Genomic DNA, 17,736 nt, shown 5'->3' with positions numbered 1-17,736 from the left:
ACGCTGTAAGGATTGTGGCACCGTGATTCTAATAGAATGCCAGGGTTAGTGGCGGCCTGACCACCCTGTACTGTCTGTGTTATCAAACAGTTCCACGCCTGTGAAATGTTGAACAGAGCTGAGGCAGTTACTAACACTTCAGTTCTGCCTATCTTTTTTCCAGAGGTATGTCTTTTTTGCAAACCCTCAGAAAGTAAAGCCCTCAGAGGACCTGCAAGATTTGGGCGTCAGATTCTTGCAGCCGTTTGTAAATTTACTGTCCAAGGCCACATATTGGTGGATGAACCCACTGATCATCGGCGCTCACAAGAGGCCGATCGACCTGAAGAAGATCGGGAAACTGCCCATTGCCATGAGGGCTTTGACTAACTATATACGCCTGAAGGACGCCTACGAGGAGCAAAGGGTTAGTCACGCATGGACTGCGCTCCAGATAAACCTGCTTGGTGTGAGGAGGCTAGGTGTCACCATTCCCATTTCACTGGAGTTTATTTACTTTATTGGGCTCCCCTGCATAACGCTTTATTTGGGAAATGCTGCTAATGTTGATATGTGCTGTCTTATAATGATAATGACTGGTGAACTGACATTATGGGGCAAATAGGAGCCATGATGGCCATCCCAACGGCTCTGTGTGAAAGAATTCAAAAACAGCAAACAACTCGAATTTCAGGGGGAGTCAAGGTCTAGTAGGATACTCATCAATCACTAGAAATACTTATTGAAGAAGAAAAGTCATTGATAAACTGAAAACTCCCTATTTTAATAATTAGCTTCTATATTTACAGGTTTGAAAGGAGGTATAAATGCAGTGTACAAAAATAAAAATAAAAACATTAAAAGGCTCTATTTGTTTATTCATAAATGAGTGCTAAACAAAATGGATTTCATGAATCACTCATCTCAGAATGTACAGCAGTGCAGCTTGAATCTGTTTGTGGCAGATTGATTCACAGGCTTATGAATTCTCAAGGTTGATGAGTGTGTTCTCTTACTGTCCTGTCTGCTGTCTGTTGTTTGAATCTGCGCTTGTGGCAGATTGATGCACAGGCTTGTGGGTTCTCGAGGTTGGTGAGTGTGTTCTCTTACTGTCCTGTCTGCTGTCTGTTGTTTGAATCTGCGCTTGTGGCAGATTGATGCACAGGCTTGTGGGTTCTCAAGGTTGGTGAGTGTGTTCTCTTACTGTCCTGTCTGCTGTCTGTTGTTAGAAGATGGTGACAGACCAGGCTGACAAGAGTCCGTCTATCTGGAGGTCCATGTACCGAGCGTTTGGGAGGCCCATCCTTCTTAGCAGCACCTTCCGCTACCTGGCCGACCTGCTGGGCTTCGCTGGACCGCTCTGCATCTACTGCATCCTCCTGCGGCTCGACGACCGGAAAAGCCCCCAGATGAGTGAGCAGAAGAACGTCACTGTATGTATTCCTCACAGGAGAGCGAGGTGCTGTGCACTCCACACACAGGGCACTGTACGTATTCCTCACAGGACAGCGAGGTGCTGTGCACTCCACACACAGGGCACTGTATGTATTCCTCACAGGAGAGCGAGGTGCTGTGCACTCCACACACAGGGCACTGTATGTATTCCTCACAGGAGAGCGAGGTGCTGTGCACTCCACACACAGGGCACTGTATGTATTCCTCACAGGAGAGCGAGGTGCTGTGCATTCCACACCCAGGACACTGTACGTATTCCTCACAGGACAGCGAGGTGCTGTGCACTCCACACACAGGGCACTGTACGTATTCCTCACAGGAGAGCGAGGTGCTGCGCAGTCCACACACAGGGCACTGTACGTATTCCTCACAGGACAGCGAGGTGCTGTGCACTCCACACACAGGGCACTGTACGTATTCCTCACAGGAGAGCGAGGTGCTGTGCACTCCACACACAGGGCACTGTACGTATTCCTCACAGGAGAGCGAGGTGCTGTGCACTCCACACACAGGGCACTGTACGTATTCCTCACAGGAGAGCGAGGTGCTGTGCACTCCACACACAGGGCACTGTACGTATTCCTCACAGGACAGCGAGGTGCTGTGCAGGGCACTGTACGTATTCCTCACAGGAGAGCGAGGTGCTGTGCACTCCACACACAGGGCACTGTACGTATTCCTCACAGGACAGCGAGGTGCTGTGCACTCCACACACAGGGCACTGTACGTATTCCTCACAGGAGAGCGAGGTGCTGTGCACTCCACACACAGGGCACTGTACGTATTCCTCACAGGACAGCGAGGTGCTGTGCACTCCACACACAGGGCACTGTACGTATTCCTCACAGGAGAGCGAGGTGCTGTGCACTCCACACACAGGGCACTGTACGTATTCCTCACAGGACAGCGAGGTGCTGTGCACTCCACACACAGGGCACTGTACGTATTCCTCACAGGACAGCGAGGTGCTGTGCACTCCACACACAGGGCACTGTACGTATTCCTCACAGGACAGCGAGGTGCTGTGCACTCCACACACAGGGCACTGTACGTATTCCTCACAGGACAGCGAGGTGCTGTGCACTCCACACACAGGGCACTGTACGTATTCCTCACAGGACAGCGAGGTGCTGTGCACTCCACACACAGGGCACTGTACGTATTCCTCACAGGACAGCGAGGTGCTGTGCACTCCACGCACAGGGCACTGTATGTATTCCTCACAGGACAGCGAGGTACTGTGACACCACTTGCTGTATCTTGATATCTCTGTTTTTTTGTTTTTTTTGGACACAATCCATTCTTTGACCCTGTTGTTCACAAATTATCTCCAATAACAGAGCACTACAGAGACAGATTCAATGGTACTTTAAGGTTTTTGATTATAGTGATTATTATTATTGTTATTATCATTATTATTCGAAATGTGGTTTTCAATTTGAAATGCTAGTGATCACTGGTTTATGAATAATAAGCCCAGCATAATCCTTATAAAAGTTTCTCATAGTAAAAGTGTGATAAAGTATGGGGAAACATTGTAAAGCAAAGAGAGGCATTGAAAAGCAAACCAGGGTAAGCTATGATAAATGCATAGTAAAGCCATGGTAAAAGCATTGTAAAAATACAGTGCAAAAATACCATAGTAAACTGCCAAAAGGAAAACAGTAGTTCTAGAGACAGCGAAGCCTGGCTGCAGAGGCCCAGCATATCTTTGTGATGTGGACAATCCCAACCTCCCCTCACACTCGCACTCTCTGCGCTGTGTTTAAGGAACTCAAAAAAAATCCTGCCTCCCCTCACACTCACTTTCTCATTCTCTGCGCTGTGTTTAAGGAACTCAATAAAATTCCTGCCTCCCCTCACACTCTCTCTCTCTCTCACTGCGCTGTGTTTAAGGAACTCAAAAAAAATCCTGCCTCCCCTCACACTCTCACTCTCTCACTCTGTGCTGTGTTTAAGGAACTCAATAAAATTCCTGCCTCCCCTCACTCTCTCACTGCGCTGTGTTTAAGGAACTCAATAAAATTCCTGCCTCCCCTCACACTCTCACTCTCTCACTGCGCTGTGTTTAAGGAACTCAAAACAAATCCTGCCTCCCCTCACACTCTCACTCTCTCACTCTGTGCTGTGTTTAAGGAACTCAATAAAATTCCTGCCTCCCCTCACACTATCACTCTCTCGCTGCGCTGTGTTTAAGGAACTCAATAAAATTCCTGCCTCCCCTGACACTCTCACTCTCTCACTGCCTCCCCTCACACTCTCACTCTCTCACTCTGCGCTGTGTTTAAGGAACTCAATAAAATTCCTGCCTCCCCTCACACTCTCACTCTCTCACTGTGCTGTGTTTAAGGAACTCAATAAAATTCCTGCCTCCCCTCACACTCTCACTCTCTCACTGCGCTGTGTTTAAGGAACTCAATAAAATTCCTGCCTCCCCTCACACTCTCACTGCGCTGTGTTTAAGGAACTCAATAAAATTCCTGCCTCCCCTCACACTCTCACTCTCTCACTGCGCTGTGTTTAAGGAACTCAATAAAATTCCTGCCTCCCCTCACACTCTCACTCTCTCACTGCGCTGTGTTTAAGGAACTCAATAAAATTCCTGCCTCCCCTCACACTCTCACTCTCTCACTCTGCGCTGTGTTTAAGGAACTCAATAAAATTCCTGCCTCCCCTCACACTCTCACTCTCTCACTGCGCTGTGTTTAAGGAACTCAAAAAAAAATCCTGCCTCCCCTCACACTCTCACTCTCTCACTCTGTGCTGTGTTTAAGGAACTCAATAAAATTCCTGCCTCCCCTCACACTCTCACTCTCTCACTGCGCTGTGTTTAAGGAACTCAATACAATTCCTGCCTCCCCTCACACTCTCACTCTCTCACTCTGTGCTGTGTTTAAGGAACTCAATAAAATTCCTGCCTCCCCTCACACTCTCACTCTCTCACTGCGCTGTGTTTAAGGAACTCAATACAATTCCTGCCTCCCCTCACACTCTCACTCTCTCACTCTGTGCTGTGTTTAAGGAACTCAATAAAATTCCTGCCTCCCCTCACACTCTCACTCTCTCACTGCGCTGTGTTTAAGGAACTCAATAAAATTCCTGCCTCCCCTCACACTCTCACTCTCTCTCACTGCGCTGTGTTTAAGGAACTCAAAAAAAATCCTGCCTCCCCTCACACTCTCACTCTCTCACTGCGCTGTGTTTAAGGAATTCAATAAAATTCCTGCCTCCCGTCACACTCTCACTCTCTCACTGCGCTGTGTTTAAGGAACTCAAAAAAAAATCCTGCCTCCCCTCACACTCTCACTCTCTCATCCTCTCCGCTGTGTTTAAGGAACTCAATAAAATTCCTGCCTCCCCTCACACTCTCACTCTCTCACTGCGCTGTGTTTAAGGAACTCAATACAATTCCTGCCTCCCCTGACACTCTCACTCTCTCACTCTGTGCTGTGTTTAAGGAACTCAATAAAATTCCTGCCTCCCCTCACACTCTCACTCTCTCACTGTGCTGTGTTTAAGGAACTCAAAACAAATCCTGCCTCCCCTCACACTCTCACTCTCTCACTCTGTGCTGTGTTTAAGGAACTCAAAACAAATCCTGCCTCCCCTCACACTCTCACTCTCTCACTCTGTGCTGTGTTTAATGGAACTCAATAAAATTCCTGCCTCCCCTCACACTCTCACTCTCTCACTGCGCTGTGTTTAAGGAACTCAAAAAAAATCCTGCCTCCCCTCACACTCTCACTCTCTCACCCTCTCCGCTGTGTTTAAGGAGACTCAATACAATTCCTGCCTCCCCTCACACTCTCACTCTCTCACTGCGCTGTGTTTAAGGAACTCAAAAAAAAATCCTGCCTCCCTTCACACTCTCACACTCTCACTCTGCGCTGTGTTTAAGAAACTCAATAAAATTCCTGCCTCCCCTCACACTCTCACTCTCTCACTGCACTGTGTTTAAGGAACTCAATAAAATTCCTGCCTCCCCTCACTCTCTCACTCTCTCACCCTCTCCGCTGTGTTTAAGGAACTCAATAAAATTCCTGCCTCCCCTCACACTCTCACTCTTTCACTCTATGTGCTGTGTTTAAGGAGACAATAAAATTCCTGCCTCTCCTCGCAGAGAAGAGAGGCCTGTTTCAGATGTAAAGCCACACCCCTCCTGGATAACATCAATTAGTTTTCCATATACTCAAGGAAAAGCTTACAAAATTACAAAATTCACCAAGTTGACATTTCGAAATATAATTCTGTACTACTACAATTATGGCTGCTGATGTTAAATAAAAAAATAAAAAAAAACTATATAAAATATATATATATATATATATATATATATATATATATATATATATATATATATATAATATATATATATATATATATATATATATATATATATGTAGAATTACTTATTTTGTGATGCAAAAACTTTTGGCCAGAGCTGTATGTAGAATTACTTATTTTGTTCTCAAAAAATCATGTAAAAATGTAATTGTACTGCAAGGACCCTATTTGGAAGAGTTGAAAAATAAAATCGCCTCATTTATGTTATTTAGGAAACAGAAAGAAAAAAGAAAAAATCCTGAAAGTGCATCTAATCTTCCATGCTCAGGGCAAATCTTATCTCCCTTGAATAAACAGTCTTAAATACAGGGGAAATGTGTTTTTTTCATCTGGGAAGACTAATGGTTTTCCACAATTTGGTCCATGCAGTGAGTTCATATGGAACTCTGTAGCTCTTTTGAGTGCTCAGTTGAGATAAACTGCAGCCCATTTCCCTTTGCATTGGGTGCTTGGGAAAAGCAACAGATTAAAACACTCAGGCTAATGCAAACAGTACTGCACAGACAACTCTCCCCACACTTACTGCATACTTACCCCACACTGACTGCATGACCGGTCAAAAGTTTTAGAACACCTCTATTTTTCCAGTTTTTATTGAAATTTACGCAGTTTAATGTCTCAATGTACTCTGAAATTAAAGCATAGAACAAAAACAATTGATGATAAAAAAGAAATCATGGAATCTTTTTGTTTAACAAAATTGAATCCAAATTTTAGACTCATCAAAGTAGCCACCTTTTGCAGATATAACAGTCGAACACACTCGTGGCATTCTTTCTACAATGGAAATCAAATATTGTTCGGAAAGTTCTTCCCAACACTGTTGCAGAAGTTCCCACAAATGTGTTGCACTTGTAGGTTGCTTTGCTTTCACCCTTCTATCCAGTTCATCCCAAACCAGCTCGATTGGGTTTAAGTCTGGAGACTTTGCTGGCCATTCCATGATTTGAAGCCTACCGTCTTGTTCTTTTCTTCTAAGGTAGTTCTGACATAGCCTGGAGGTATGTTTTGGGTCATTATCTTGCTGTAGGATGAACCTCTGACCAACTAGGCGTATACCAGAGGGTATTGCGTAGCGCTGCAAAATGCTGTGGTTGCCGTTTTGGTTCAGGGTGCCACTCACTCTGTGCAAGTCACCGACTCTGTATCCAGCAAAAGAGCCCCAGACCATCACGCTTCCTCCTCCGTGTTTGAAAGTTGGTGTCACACACAGAGGAACCATCCTTTCGCCTACTCGACTGCGTACAAAAACCCTGCGTGTTGAACCAAAGATTTCATATTTTGATTCATCGGTCCATGAGACCTTCTTCCAGTCTTCAGTAGCCCACTGGTGGTGCTTCATGGCCCAGGCAAGCCTCTTTTTCTTATTTTGCCATCTTACCAATGGCTTTTTTACTGCCACTCAACCTGTCAAACCTGCATCTCGAAGTCTTCTCTTCACAGTTGAAACTGAGACTTGCTTACTTCGACCAGTGTTGAGCTGTGCTTGAAGCTGATGTCCTGTGAGCCGGCTATCACGCAAGCTGTTGACTCTCAGAAACTTGTCTTCTGATTCTGTTGTGGCTCTGGGTCTGCCAGACCTCTTCCTGTCAGAGTTTCCTCCTGTTTCCAAGTGCCTTTTGATGGTGTAGGAAACTGTACTCACTGACACCTTGGCTTTCTTTGCAATTTTTGTAAAGGAAAGACCTACACTTTTAAGGGTTATAATGTTAATTGCCTTTTTCTCGCCATTATGATAGCTTCTTGCATTACAATACTGTCCAAATAATGCTTAAGAGGGTGTAGTAACACAGTCTGTTCCAACACTGCTTTTATACAGACGGAGAGTTTGTAAGTAATCAACAGAAGTTGGGACACCTGTAGGAATTGTTAGCATCAACTTTCAAGGCTTAATTTACTTCCATTGCTGCAGAACAGCTGTAAGTTGTTAACCCGTTACTTGTTCCCTGAAAAAGGCCTTTTTGTATAACTCTGAAATGTACATTATTTTTCAGTTTTTGGTAACCTCTGGCAGTTTACCGCTTACCTTTCTACCATTTCAGGTTATTTGCTGGACTTGAACTGCTTAAATTTCAATAAAAACTGGAAAAATGGGGGTGTTCTTAAACTTTTGACCGGTTGTGTGTGTGTGTGTGTGTGTGTGTGTATATATAATATATATATATATATATATATATATATATATTTATAAAACTAACACCGCTTTATGCTTTTAAGCCATATGGGGCAAATTAAGCTGATTCAAAGCTCAACCAGCCACCTGGGTAATGTAATAGAATAAGCAATAAAAGTGTGTGTGTTTCAAACAATTCAATTATTTTTATTTTCATGCCTAACATTGTTGTGTGTACTCAATATAACACTCAACTGAACACAATGCATCAAACTAACACAGCTCAGAACATCCTCAATATAACACTCAACTGAACACAATGCATCAAACTAACACAGCTCAGAACATCATCAATATAACACTCAACTGAACACAATGCATCAAACTAACACAGCTCAGAACATCCTCAATATAACACTCAACTGAACACAATGCATCAAACTAATACAGCTCAGAACATCCTCAATATAACACTCAACTGAACACAATGCATCAAACTAACACAGCTCAGAACATCCTCAATATAACACTCAACTGAACACAAAGCATCAAACTAACACAGCTCAGAACACCCTCAATATAACACTCAACTGAACACAAAGCATCAAACTAACACAGCTCAGAACAGCTCAATATAACACTCAACCACAAAGCATCAAACTAACACAGCTCAGAACACCCTCAATATAACACTCAACTGAACACAAAGCATCAAACTAACACAGCTCAGAACACCCTCAATATAACACTCAACTGAACACAAAGCATCAAACTAACACAGCTCAGAACACCCTCAATATAACACTCAACTGAACACAAAGCATCAAACTAACAGCAGAACTCAGAACACAAAGCATCAAACTAACACAGCTCATATAACACTCAACTGAACACAAAGCATCAAACTAACACAGCTCAGAACATCCTCAATATAACACTCAACTGAACACAAAGCATCAAACTAACACAGCTCAGAACACCCTCAATATAACACTCAACTGAACACAATGCATCAAACTAACACAGCTCAGAACATCCTCAATATAACACTCAACTGAACACAATGCATCAAACTAACACAGCTCAGAACATCCTCAATATAACACTCAACTGAACACAATGCATCAAACTAATACAGCTCAGAACATCCTCAATATAACACTCAACTGAACACAATGCATCAAACTAATACAGCTCAGAACATCATCAATATAACACTCAACTGAACACAATGCATCAAACTAATACAGCTCAGAACATCCTCAATATAACACTCAACTGAACATAATGCATCAAACTAATACAGCTCAGAACATCCTCAATATAACACTCAACTGAACACAATGCATCAAACTAACACAGCTCAGAACATCATCAATATAACACTCAACTGAACATAATGCATCAAACTAATACAGCTCAGAACATCATCAATATAACACTCAACTGAACATAATGCATCAAACTAATACAGCTCAGAACATCATCAATATAACACTCAACTGAACATAATGCATCAAACTAATACAGCTCAGAACATCATCAATATAACACTCAACTGAACATAATGCATCAAACTAACACAGCTCAGAACATCATCAATATAACACTCAACTGAACATAATGCATCAAACTAATACAGCTCAGAACATCATCAATATAACACTCAACTGAACACAATGCATCAAACTAATACAGCTCAGAACATCATCAATATAACACTGAACTGAACACAATGCATCAAACTAACACAGCTCAGAACATCAATATAACACTGAACTGAACACAATGCATCAAACAATACAGCTCAGAACATCCTCAATATAACACTCAACTGAACACAATCATCAAACTAATACAGCTCAGAACATCCTCAATATAACACTCAACTGAACACAATGCATCAAACTAATACAGCTCAGAACATCCTCAATATAACACTCAACTGAACACAAAGCATCAAACTAACACAGCTCAGAACATCCTCAATATAACACTCAACTGAACACAATGCATCAAACTAATACAGCTCAGAACATCCTCAATATAACACTCAACTGAACACAATGCATCAAACTAATACAGCTCAGAACATCATCAATATAACACTGAACTGAACACAATGCATCAAACTAATACAGCTCAGAACATCCTCAATATAACACTGAACTGAACACAATGCATCAAACTAATACAGCTCAGAACATCCTCAATATAACACTCAACTGAACACAATGCATCAAACTAATACAGCTCAGAACATCCTCAATATAACACTCAACTGAACACAATGCATCAAACTAATACAGCTCAGAACATCATCAATATAACACTCAACTGAACACAATGCATCAAACTAATACAGCTCAGAACATCATCAATATAACACTCAACTGAACACAATGCATCAAACTAATACAGCTCAGAACATCCTCAATATAACACTCAACTGAACACAATGCATCAAACTAACACAGCTCAGAACATCCTCAATATAACACTCAACTGAACACAATGCATCAAACTAACACAGCTCAGAACATCCTCAATATAACACTCAACTGAACACAATGCATCAAACTAATACAGCTCACAGCTCAGAACACCCTCAATATAACACTCAACTGAACACAAAGCATCAAACTAACACAGCTCAGAACACCCTCAATATAACACTCAACTGAACACAAAGCATCAAACTAACACAGCTCAGAACACATCAATATAACACTCAACTGAACACAAAGCATCAAACTAACACAGCTCAGAACACCATCAATATAACACTCAACTGAACACAAAGCATCAAACTAACACAGCTCAGAACACCCTCAATATAACACTCAACTGAACACAAAGCATCAAACTAACACAGCTCAGAACATCCTCAATATAACACTCAACTGAACACAAAGCATCAAACTAACACAGCTCAGAACACAATGCATCAAACTAATACAGCTGAGAACATCTCAATATAACACTCAACTGAACACAAAGCATCAAACTAACACAGCTCAGAACACCCTCAATATAACACTCAACTGAACACAAAGCATCAAACTAACACAGCTCAGAACATCCTCAATATAACACTCAACTGAACACAATGCATCAAACTAATACAGCTCAAACTAAATACAGCATAATCAGAACATCCTCAATATAACACTCAACTGAACACAATGCATCAAACTAATACAGCTCAGAACATCCTCAATATAACACTCAACTGAACACAATGCATCAAACTAATACAGCTCAGAACATCCTCAATATAACACTCAACTGAACACAATGCATCAAACTAACACAGCTCAGAACATCCTCAATATAACACTCAACTGAACACAATGCATCAAACTAACACAGCTCAGAACATCATCAATATAACACTCAACTGAACACAAAGCATCAAACTAAACAGCTCAGAACACTCAACTGAACACAAAGCATCAAACTAACACAGCTCAGAACACCCTCAATATAACACTCAACTGAACACAATGCATCAAACTAATACAGCTCAGAACATCCTCAATATAACACTCAACTGAACACAATGCATCAAACTAACACAGCTCAGAACATCATCAATATAACACTCAACTGAACACAATGCATCAAACTAATACAGCTCAGAACATCCTCAATATAACACTCAACTGAACACAATGCATCAAACTAATACAGCTGAGAACATCCTCAATATAACACTCAACTGAACACAATGCATCAAACTAACACAGCTCAGAACATCCTCAATATAACACTCAACTGAACACAATGCTTCGAACTAGTACAGCTCAGAGCACCTCCCGGGTATCTCTTATTGTCTGGTATGTGGTTCAGAGTGAAATAAATCATTTAGTTGACTTGTGCTTCTGCAATCAACTGCAGTGTTTGTTTATTTATTTATTTTCAGACAAGTGATTTGATTGTCTATTACGTGTCATCTCATGAGCTGCTGGAGAACACTTTCATTCTGGCAGTCCTCCTGTTCTTGGCTCTAATTCTGCAGAGGACATTTTTACAGGCCTCTTATTACGTGACCATTGAAACAGGAATCAACCTTCGTGGGGCCTTGCTGGTAAGCTATGGATGTTTTTTTATTGGTTTTCTGCAAGGTTAATTGGCTTTATTATAATCATCATTAAAAATAACCATTGAAATAGGTCTGTGATGGTTTAGAGCAGGAATGATGGAGCTTGAGCTCTGTGCGGCTCATTGATCTCCACAATCTATCTTGTTTGATGTATTAGTAGTAGCATTTAAAGGGGAAACATCAAACACTTCTTTAGGCACTTCTAATAGCAGGTCAAATCATCAATCGAATAACTAGTATCTTATTCGTCCTCGATAAACAATACGTCTAAGGATTTATATCTTACCTCAATCTATTATGTCCCCGCTTTGCACTGGAGTTCATCTCTTCCTCCCCAGCCTCCACCTGGTTTTTGGCTTTGTCTAAAGGGGAGGGCAGCTATCCTGCCCCCCTGCCCCTGGCTTCCCTACGGTCAGCCTCTCCACTTATCTGCAAGCTCATTTATGGGCAGGAATACCAAAGGCAAAAAACTGTAGTGTACAATATGGATAATGTAGTAGTATTGTCTAGTCCATGTTTTAATAAATCATCTATGGCATGCATTTCCTGAATAAAGCTGTTAACCAAGCACTGCCAGCCTGCCTGACCCACCACCCCATCTACCTCCAAAGCTGCTCTCTTCCCCCATGCAGGCTATGATATACAACAAGATGCTGCGCCTCTCCACTTCCAACATGTCCATGGGCGAGATGACCCTGGGGCAGATCAACAACCTGGTCGCCATAGAAACAAACCAGCTCATGTGGTTTTTGTTCCTGTGCCCAAATTTGTGGGCTATGCCCGTGCAGGTAGAGTATAGAAGTAAGATTCTAGAAGAATGGATGCTTCCATGAGCTAGCCCCACTGTGGTGGTCAATCACAAGAATATGTCATGCATAGTATATCAAACTATTGTTTAATTCCATACCTACAGTTGCCAAGCAGAGTGCATGTTTTGCAAATTATAAGCATATTTTTTAATTCAGCACAATTTCTTATATTTACCTGTTTACCTTATCAGACTTTTAAATGGCCACTATGAAGTTTAATACATATATACCCACAATATGTAATTTAATTGCCTTTATAAAATATACTGTAGATAAACCTTATATTTGAGTCTTTAAAAAAGTGCCCTGATGTAAGCTAATGCACATCCAGTTTTGATTTGTCTTCCACAGATCATCATGGGAGTTGTCCTCTTACATTACCTACTGGGTTTCAGCGCTCTGATTGGTGCTTGCGTGATAGTTCTCCTAGCTCCAATTCAGTACTTCATAGCAACCAAGCTGGCTGAAGCACAGAAGAGCACCCTAGTGAGTACTGTCCATACCATTCAAAGCGAAAGGACAGGAATGCATGGGGTTTTGCTTGGAATGTGCAAGGGGGCACTCAAGGAATTTGCAAGATTTAAATTTAGAAAAAGCAAAGTCAACTTTAGCACAATGTATGCGTGGAAGCTTTCCTTATCCAGACACCATGCTTGCACAATTCTTTCTTTAATCTGTTATGGGTTTTCAAGGGATTGAGTAGTTGCTGTAGTATTTGTGTTTATTTCAGTGCGGGTGACATAGCTCTGCTACCTTAACACACCTTTTAGAACTGATCAGTAGATTACTATATTTTTTCAATTTGAATTGTGCCTGTTACTTCATGGACTATATTAAAGTGTAATACAAAAATGTATTTCCTTGTCTACACTACATTTTCCTGGAGAGCTCACCTTGCCGTATGCCTTTTCCCAGGACTACTCCACAGACAGGCTGAAGAAGACCAATGAGATTCTGAAGGGCATCAAGCTGCTGAAGCTGTATGCCTGGGAGAACATCTTCTGCAGTAGTGTGGAGGAGACCAGAGTGAAGGAGCTCACCAGCCTCAAAACGTTTGCGCTCTACACCTCGCTGTCCAGTAAGAGGATCTTCAGGGCGTCAGTGAACCTGCACACATAGGCTAGGAGGTCCATTAAGTAGACTGTATTAACCTGCGCCGCTTCTGATGTAGTGTTGGTACACAATGGGCTGGATTCTCAAAGCTCCTCACTGCGAATCACCACTAGCACAGATACAGAACGGTTGTGATAGTCTGCAGGTATCTCTTACTCGTTTGTATATATGGCTTTTCCAATAAAAATTAGAAGAAAAAAATTGAAAGAAAATATACTGTCCCAACCCATTTATTACACTTTAATATATTGCATTTTTTTCTTGTAAGGATTACTCTAAATTGAAGGTACTAGTATGTTCATGGGATTGATTAAGTGTATTCATGTACCTCAGTATTGAACTTAATGTTGACAGCCATATCTACATCAACCATACGAAACTGCCAAGTGTTTGTGCAAATGGATGATAGCTACAGGATGCCACTCCCAAAAGACACATCATTTATATATTTTGTTTTACATTGCACGGTAATCTATATTCTTTCATTTCCTTCCACAGTTTTCATGAATGCTGCCGTCCCTATAGCAGCTGTGTTAGTGGTAAGTTATTGGATTTGCTAGAACAGGCCTGGAGAGCCCAGGTCCTGGAGAGCCACAATCCTGCAGGCTTTCTGTGTTTCTTTAAATCATCAATGGCTAAAGACCTGGAAATATGTTAGTGTTGAGCAATTAAGAAAATAATTGGTTTAGTGTAGTAATTGAGAACTCGGGTGGAACGAAAACCAGTCCACCCCTGCGCTAGAATAAACAAACAAACTAAAAAATAAATTAAAACAATACAGTTTTCAAACCAATGCCTTTTTTTTAAACAAGTGCAAAAGCTATCGTGTCAGTATAAAACAAACAGGATACAGTAGCATCATGCTAGTTCTGTAGTAGTTTTAAAATGGTTCTATTGTCCTGGGATAACTGTTGTAGTTCCTGGACATGCTTCAGTTTGGGCCCTCTGTTTAATAGGAACTCGAGTGTTCATGCAATGGTTGTATAGGCCCTTCCCTTATTTTACAGACTTTCATGACCCACGCCTACACCAGTTCTACAGAGCTGAGCCCAGCTGTGGCCTTCGCATCCCTAGCCCTGTTCCACATCCTGGTCACGCCACTCTTCCTGCTGTCCACTGTGGTCAGGTTCACGGTCAAAGCCATCGTCAGGTAAGAAAGGTTACAGACTCCCAATGGGTCTCCAGGGTTTTCATATCGTCTAATAGCTCTGGAGACAAGGGCCTGTACATTAAGACACACGTGGTTTTTGAAGCTGTTTGGTTTATGTTGTCTGCAGTCTGTCTCAGTATATATATATATACACACACACACACACACACACACACACACACACACACACACACACACACACAGACGGGCCTCGCGATTCACTCTGTCTCACGTCTACCCGGAGAAATTATTATTTATAGACACTGGAAGTCCCTAAAGCTTGGTTTATGAGCACAAGGCCAAATGTAGTTGGCTTGAGAATGGTCGTCAAATTTACTGTACAGTGAAGTAAAGATTTGAGTTGCAGCGCATGTTCACATGGACACTTCCATGTAATTACAAAGTGGTTAGTGTGCCAAGCAGGAGTCATTGGTAATTACACAGTTATTACAATGTAATTTCACGGATGGGCATGCCCTACAATATAAAACGCTACCAAAAGCTACCCTGAGTTTGAATATCCATAGCTTTATAGGTTATAGTTATTAAACGGTTAATTGTTTAGCCTTCTGCGTTGTGTTACTCCCCTTGCTTCTCTATGACACTTGAAAGCAGCCTTTTTGCTGGATTTGTTAGTGCACTGTGTCCGTTAGCACTGGTTTAGGTGTTGTATCTACATAGTCAGTACAAAGTTGTCACCCATTATTTATTTAATGTGTCTGCGTCTGTGTAGATAGATCCTGTATATTGATTTGGCTCAGTTTCAGTAATGTTCACCAGTACATAATGACCTTGCCCCGCCTCTTCCTAGTGTCCAGAAGCTGGGAGAGTTTCTGTTGAGTGACGAGATAGGCGATGACAGCTGGAGGAATGGAGAGACCTCGGTGTCTTTAGAGTCCTGTAAGAAACACCCCGGAGCTGTAAGTAGAAAGAATCGTCTTCAGAGTTCTTGACTTGCATGTAGAGCCAAAGCATTCTGGGAGTTGGAGTCCTTTCTTCTCACATGAGTCACATGTTTTCAGTGCCTCTGCATTCACATACAGGCACATTTTGTAAATTAATTGAAGAAGTTAATCATTTGAATAATATAACATTACTGAAAATGTCAGAAACTATCGACCAACTAAAAGTTGGAAATTGGAGCAAATATGTATTTACTGAGCAGCAGTGAGGTTTTCAGAATATTCATTTAGGAGAGTAGACAAGTGTGTAATTACATAGGACCTCATTTTCCTTGGACCAACATAACCAGTTCCACAAGTCTGCACCAAGTCTCCTGAACCAGCACGACCAGCTTAAAACCAGAAAGCCACCAGCTCTGACCAGCAGGCACCATTACAGCTGCTTATTACTGGTCATTGCTGAAATGTTGGTATTTTGCATTGGGTAGGGACAGTAATTTGTATTAGGTAAAGATGTCCAATGTCCTTTGAAAAGTTGTAGCCAGTAAGTTTTATTAAAAACGTAATAGCTGAAAAAAAAAAAAAAAAAATATATATATATATATATATATATATATATATATATATATATATATATTATTGAATTGCTTTACGCAGGGAGAATAGGCCTAGCTAATTGAAGTATTAGATAGAGCAGGTTTTCGGCCAAATTCACGCAAGCTTTTCCATATTAAACAAAATAACTGCCCCAGGAATAGATCTTATTTGAAATTAAATGAAATCACAGCTACATCTTTTTCAGTTGTAGGGGTGTGTGTTACTTGAACCGAGCCTCCCCCGGCTGCTGTGCCTCCCGAACTCCTGCAGGATGTTTGAACTACCGTTACTGAGGCACTGTAGCGCTTTACTAAAAGGAAGCATTCAGCATTGCTATCTGCAGTGCAATAATTAGGCAACCAGCTAAGGCAAGGTGTGGATTATTGTTGACTAACCGCACGCTTCGGTTATGAATGAACATATTTATTAATCCCAAGTTCCTGGATAGAATAAACAGTCCTTGTTTTTGTTCCAATCAAACCTAACAGCAATCTAAAGTAACTGAGTCTGGGAGTGCTGTCTTTACAGGCCTTGGGAAGAAACGGATACATTAAATGAATGGTTGAAACAACTACTTGAGCTCTTTACTGCCAGGGCTGGGAACTAGTATCATGGAGTTTACTCATTGTTGCCGCACACTCAGATTTTTTTGTGTTTATTTTTTACCTTAGTTGTGCTCTGACAAGGACAAGCATTGATATCCTGGAACGGATTAATCAATAAAGTCAATGTGTCACTTCTGGGATCTGTTCTCAAGCTCTGCTTTCATAAGTACCGGGGTCAAAGGGCTGAGGGGAACCCTAACACTCACATAGTCTTTCCACTCTGACGTTTAGCACACCAAAGCCATAAACAGGAAGCTGCCCCTGAGGTATCAGCTGGATAGCTTCGAGCAGCCGTCCCGAAGGCAGCCACGTCCCACAGAGACTGAAGACATCGCGGTCAAGGTCAGAGGCTTCTAATAAATACAGGCTGCACAGCTGTGCTTCTCAGGCTCCCTGATCAAACCTCATCTGAAGCGACCCCTCACCAAGGTGGAAGAGACAGAGACACACACACACACACACACACACAGACACACCCACACAAACACAGACACACACACACACACGGAGACACACACGGAGACACACCCTCACAAACACAGACACAGACACACACACCCCATT

General features: G+C 41.9%; 1 protein-coding gene across 5 annotated transcripts in view; it reads left to right on the top strand.

Annotated features, from left to right (window-relative positions):
- Positions 1–17,736, top strand: part of LOC121320115 (ATP-binding cassette sub-family C member 9-like) — a 72,026-nt gene that overhangs the window by 6,032 nt on the left and 48,258 nt on the right. For 2 of the 5 annotated variants that reach the window (XM_041258350.1, XM_041258351.1), the window contains exons 7-16: positions 164–406; positions 1,209–1,412; positions 11,817–11,981; positions 12,629–12,784; positions 13,157–13,291; positions 13,721–13,883; positions 14,417–14,457; positions 14,926–15,068; positions 15,880–15,988; positions 17,404–17,514. In XM_041258350.1, the coding sequence (XP_041114284.1) occupies positions 164–406; positions 1,209–1,412; positions 11,817–11,981; positions 12,629–12,784; positions 13,157–13,291; positions 13,721–13,883; positions 14,417–14,457; positions 14,926–15,068; positions 15,880–15,988; positions 17,404–17,514 (1,470 nt within the window). The remainder of the gene's footprint in view (positions 1–163; positions 407–1,208; positions 1,413–11,816; positions 11,982–12,628; positions 12,785–13,156; positions 13,292–13,720; positions 13,884–14,416; positions 14,458–14,925; positions 15,069–15,879; positions 15,989–17,403; positions 17,515–17,736) is intronic. The other 3 variants (XM_041258353.1, XM_041258352.1, XM_041258354.1) reach the window with 3 other exon arrangements.

This window comes from Polyodon spathula, chromosome 8 (genome assembly GCF_017654505.1).
Source record: "Polyodon spathula isolate WHYD16114869_AA chromosome 8, ASM1765450v1, whole genome shotgun sequence".
NCBI lineage: Eukaryota > Metazoa > Chordata > Actinopteri > Acipenseriformes > Polyodontidae > Polyodon > Polyodon spathula.
The sequence above is the reverse complement of the archived record's forward strand: the minus strand, read 5'-3'. Positions and strand labels throughout refer to the sequence as shown.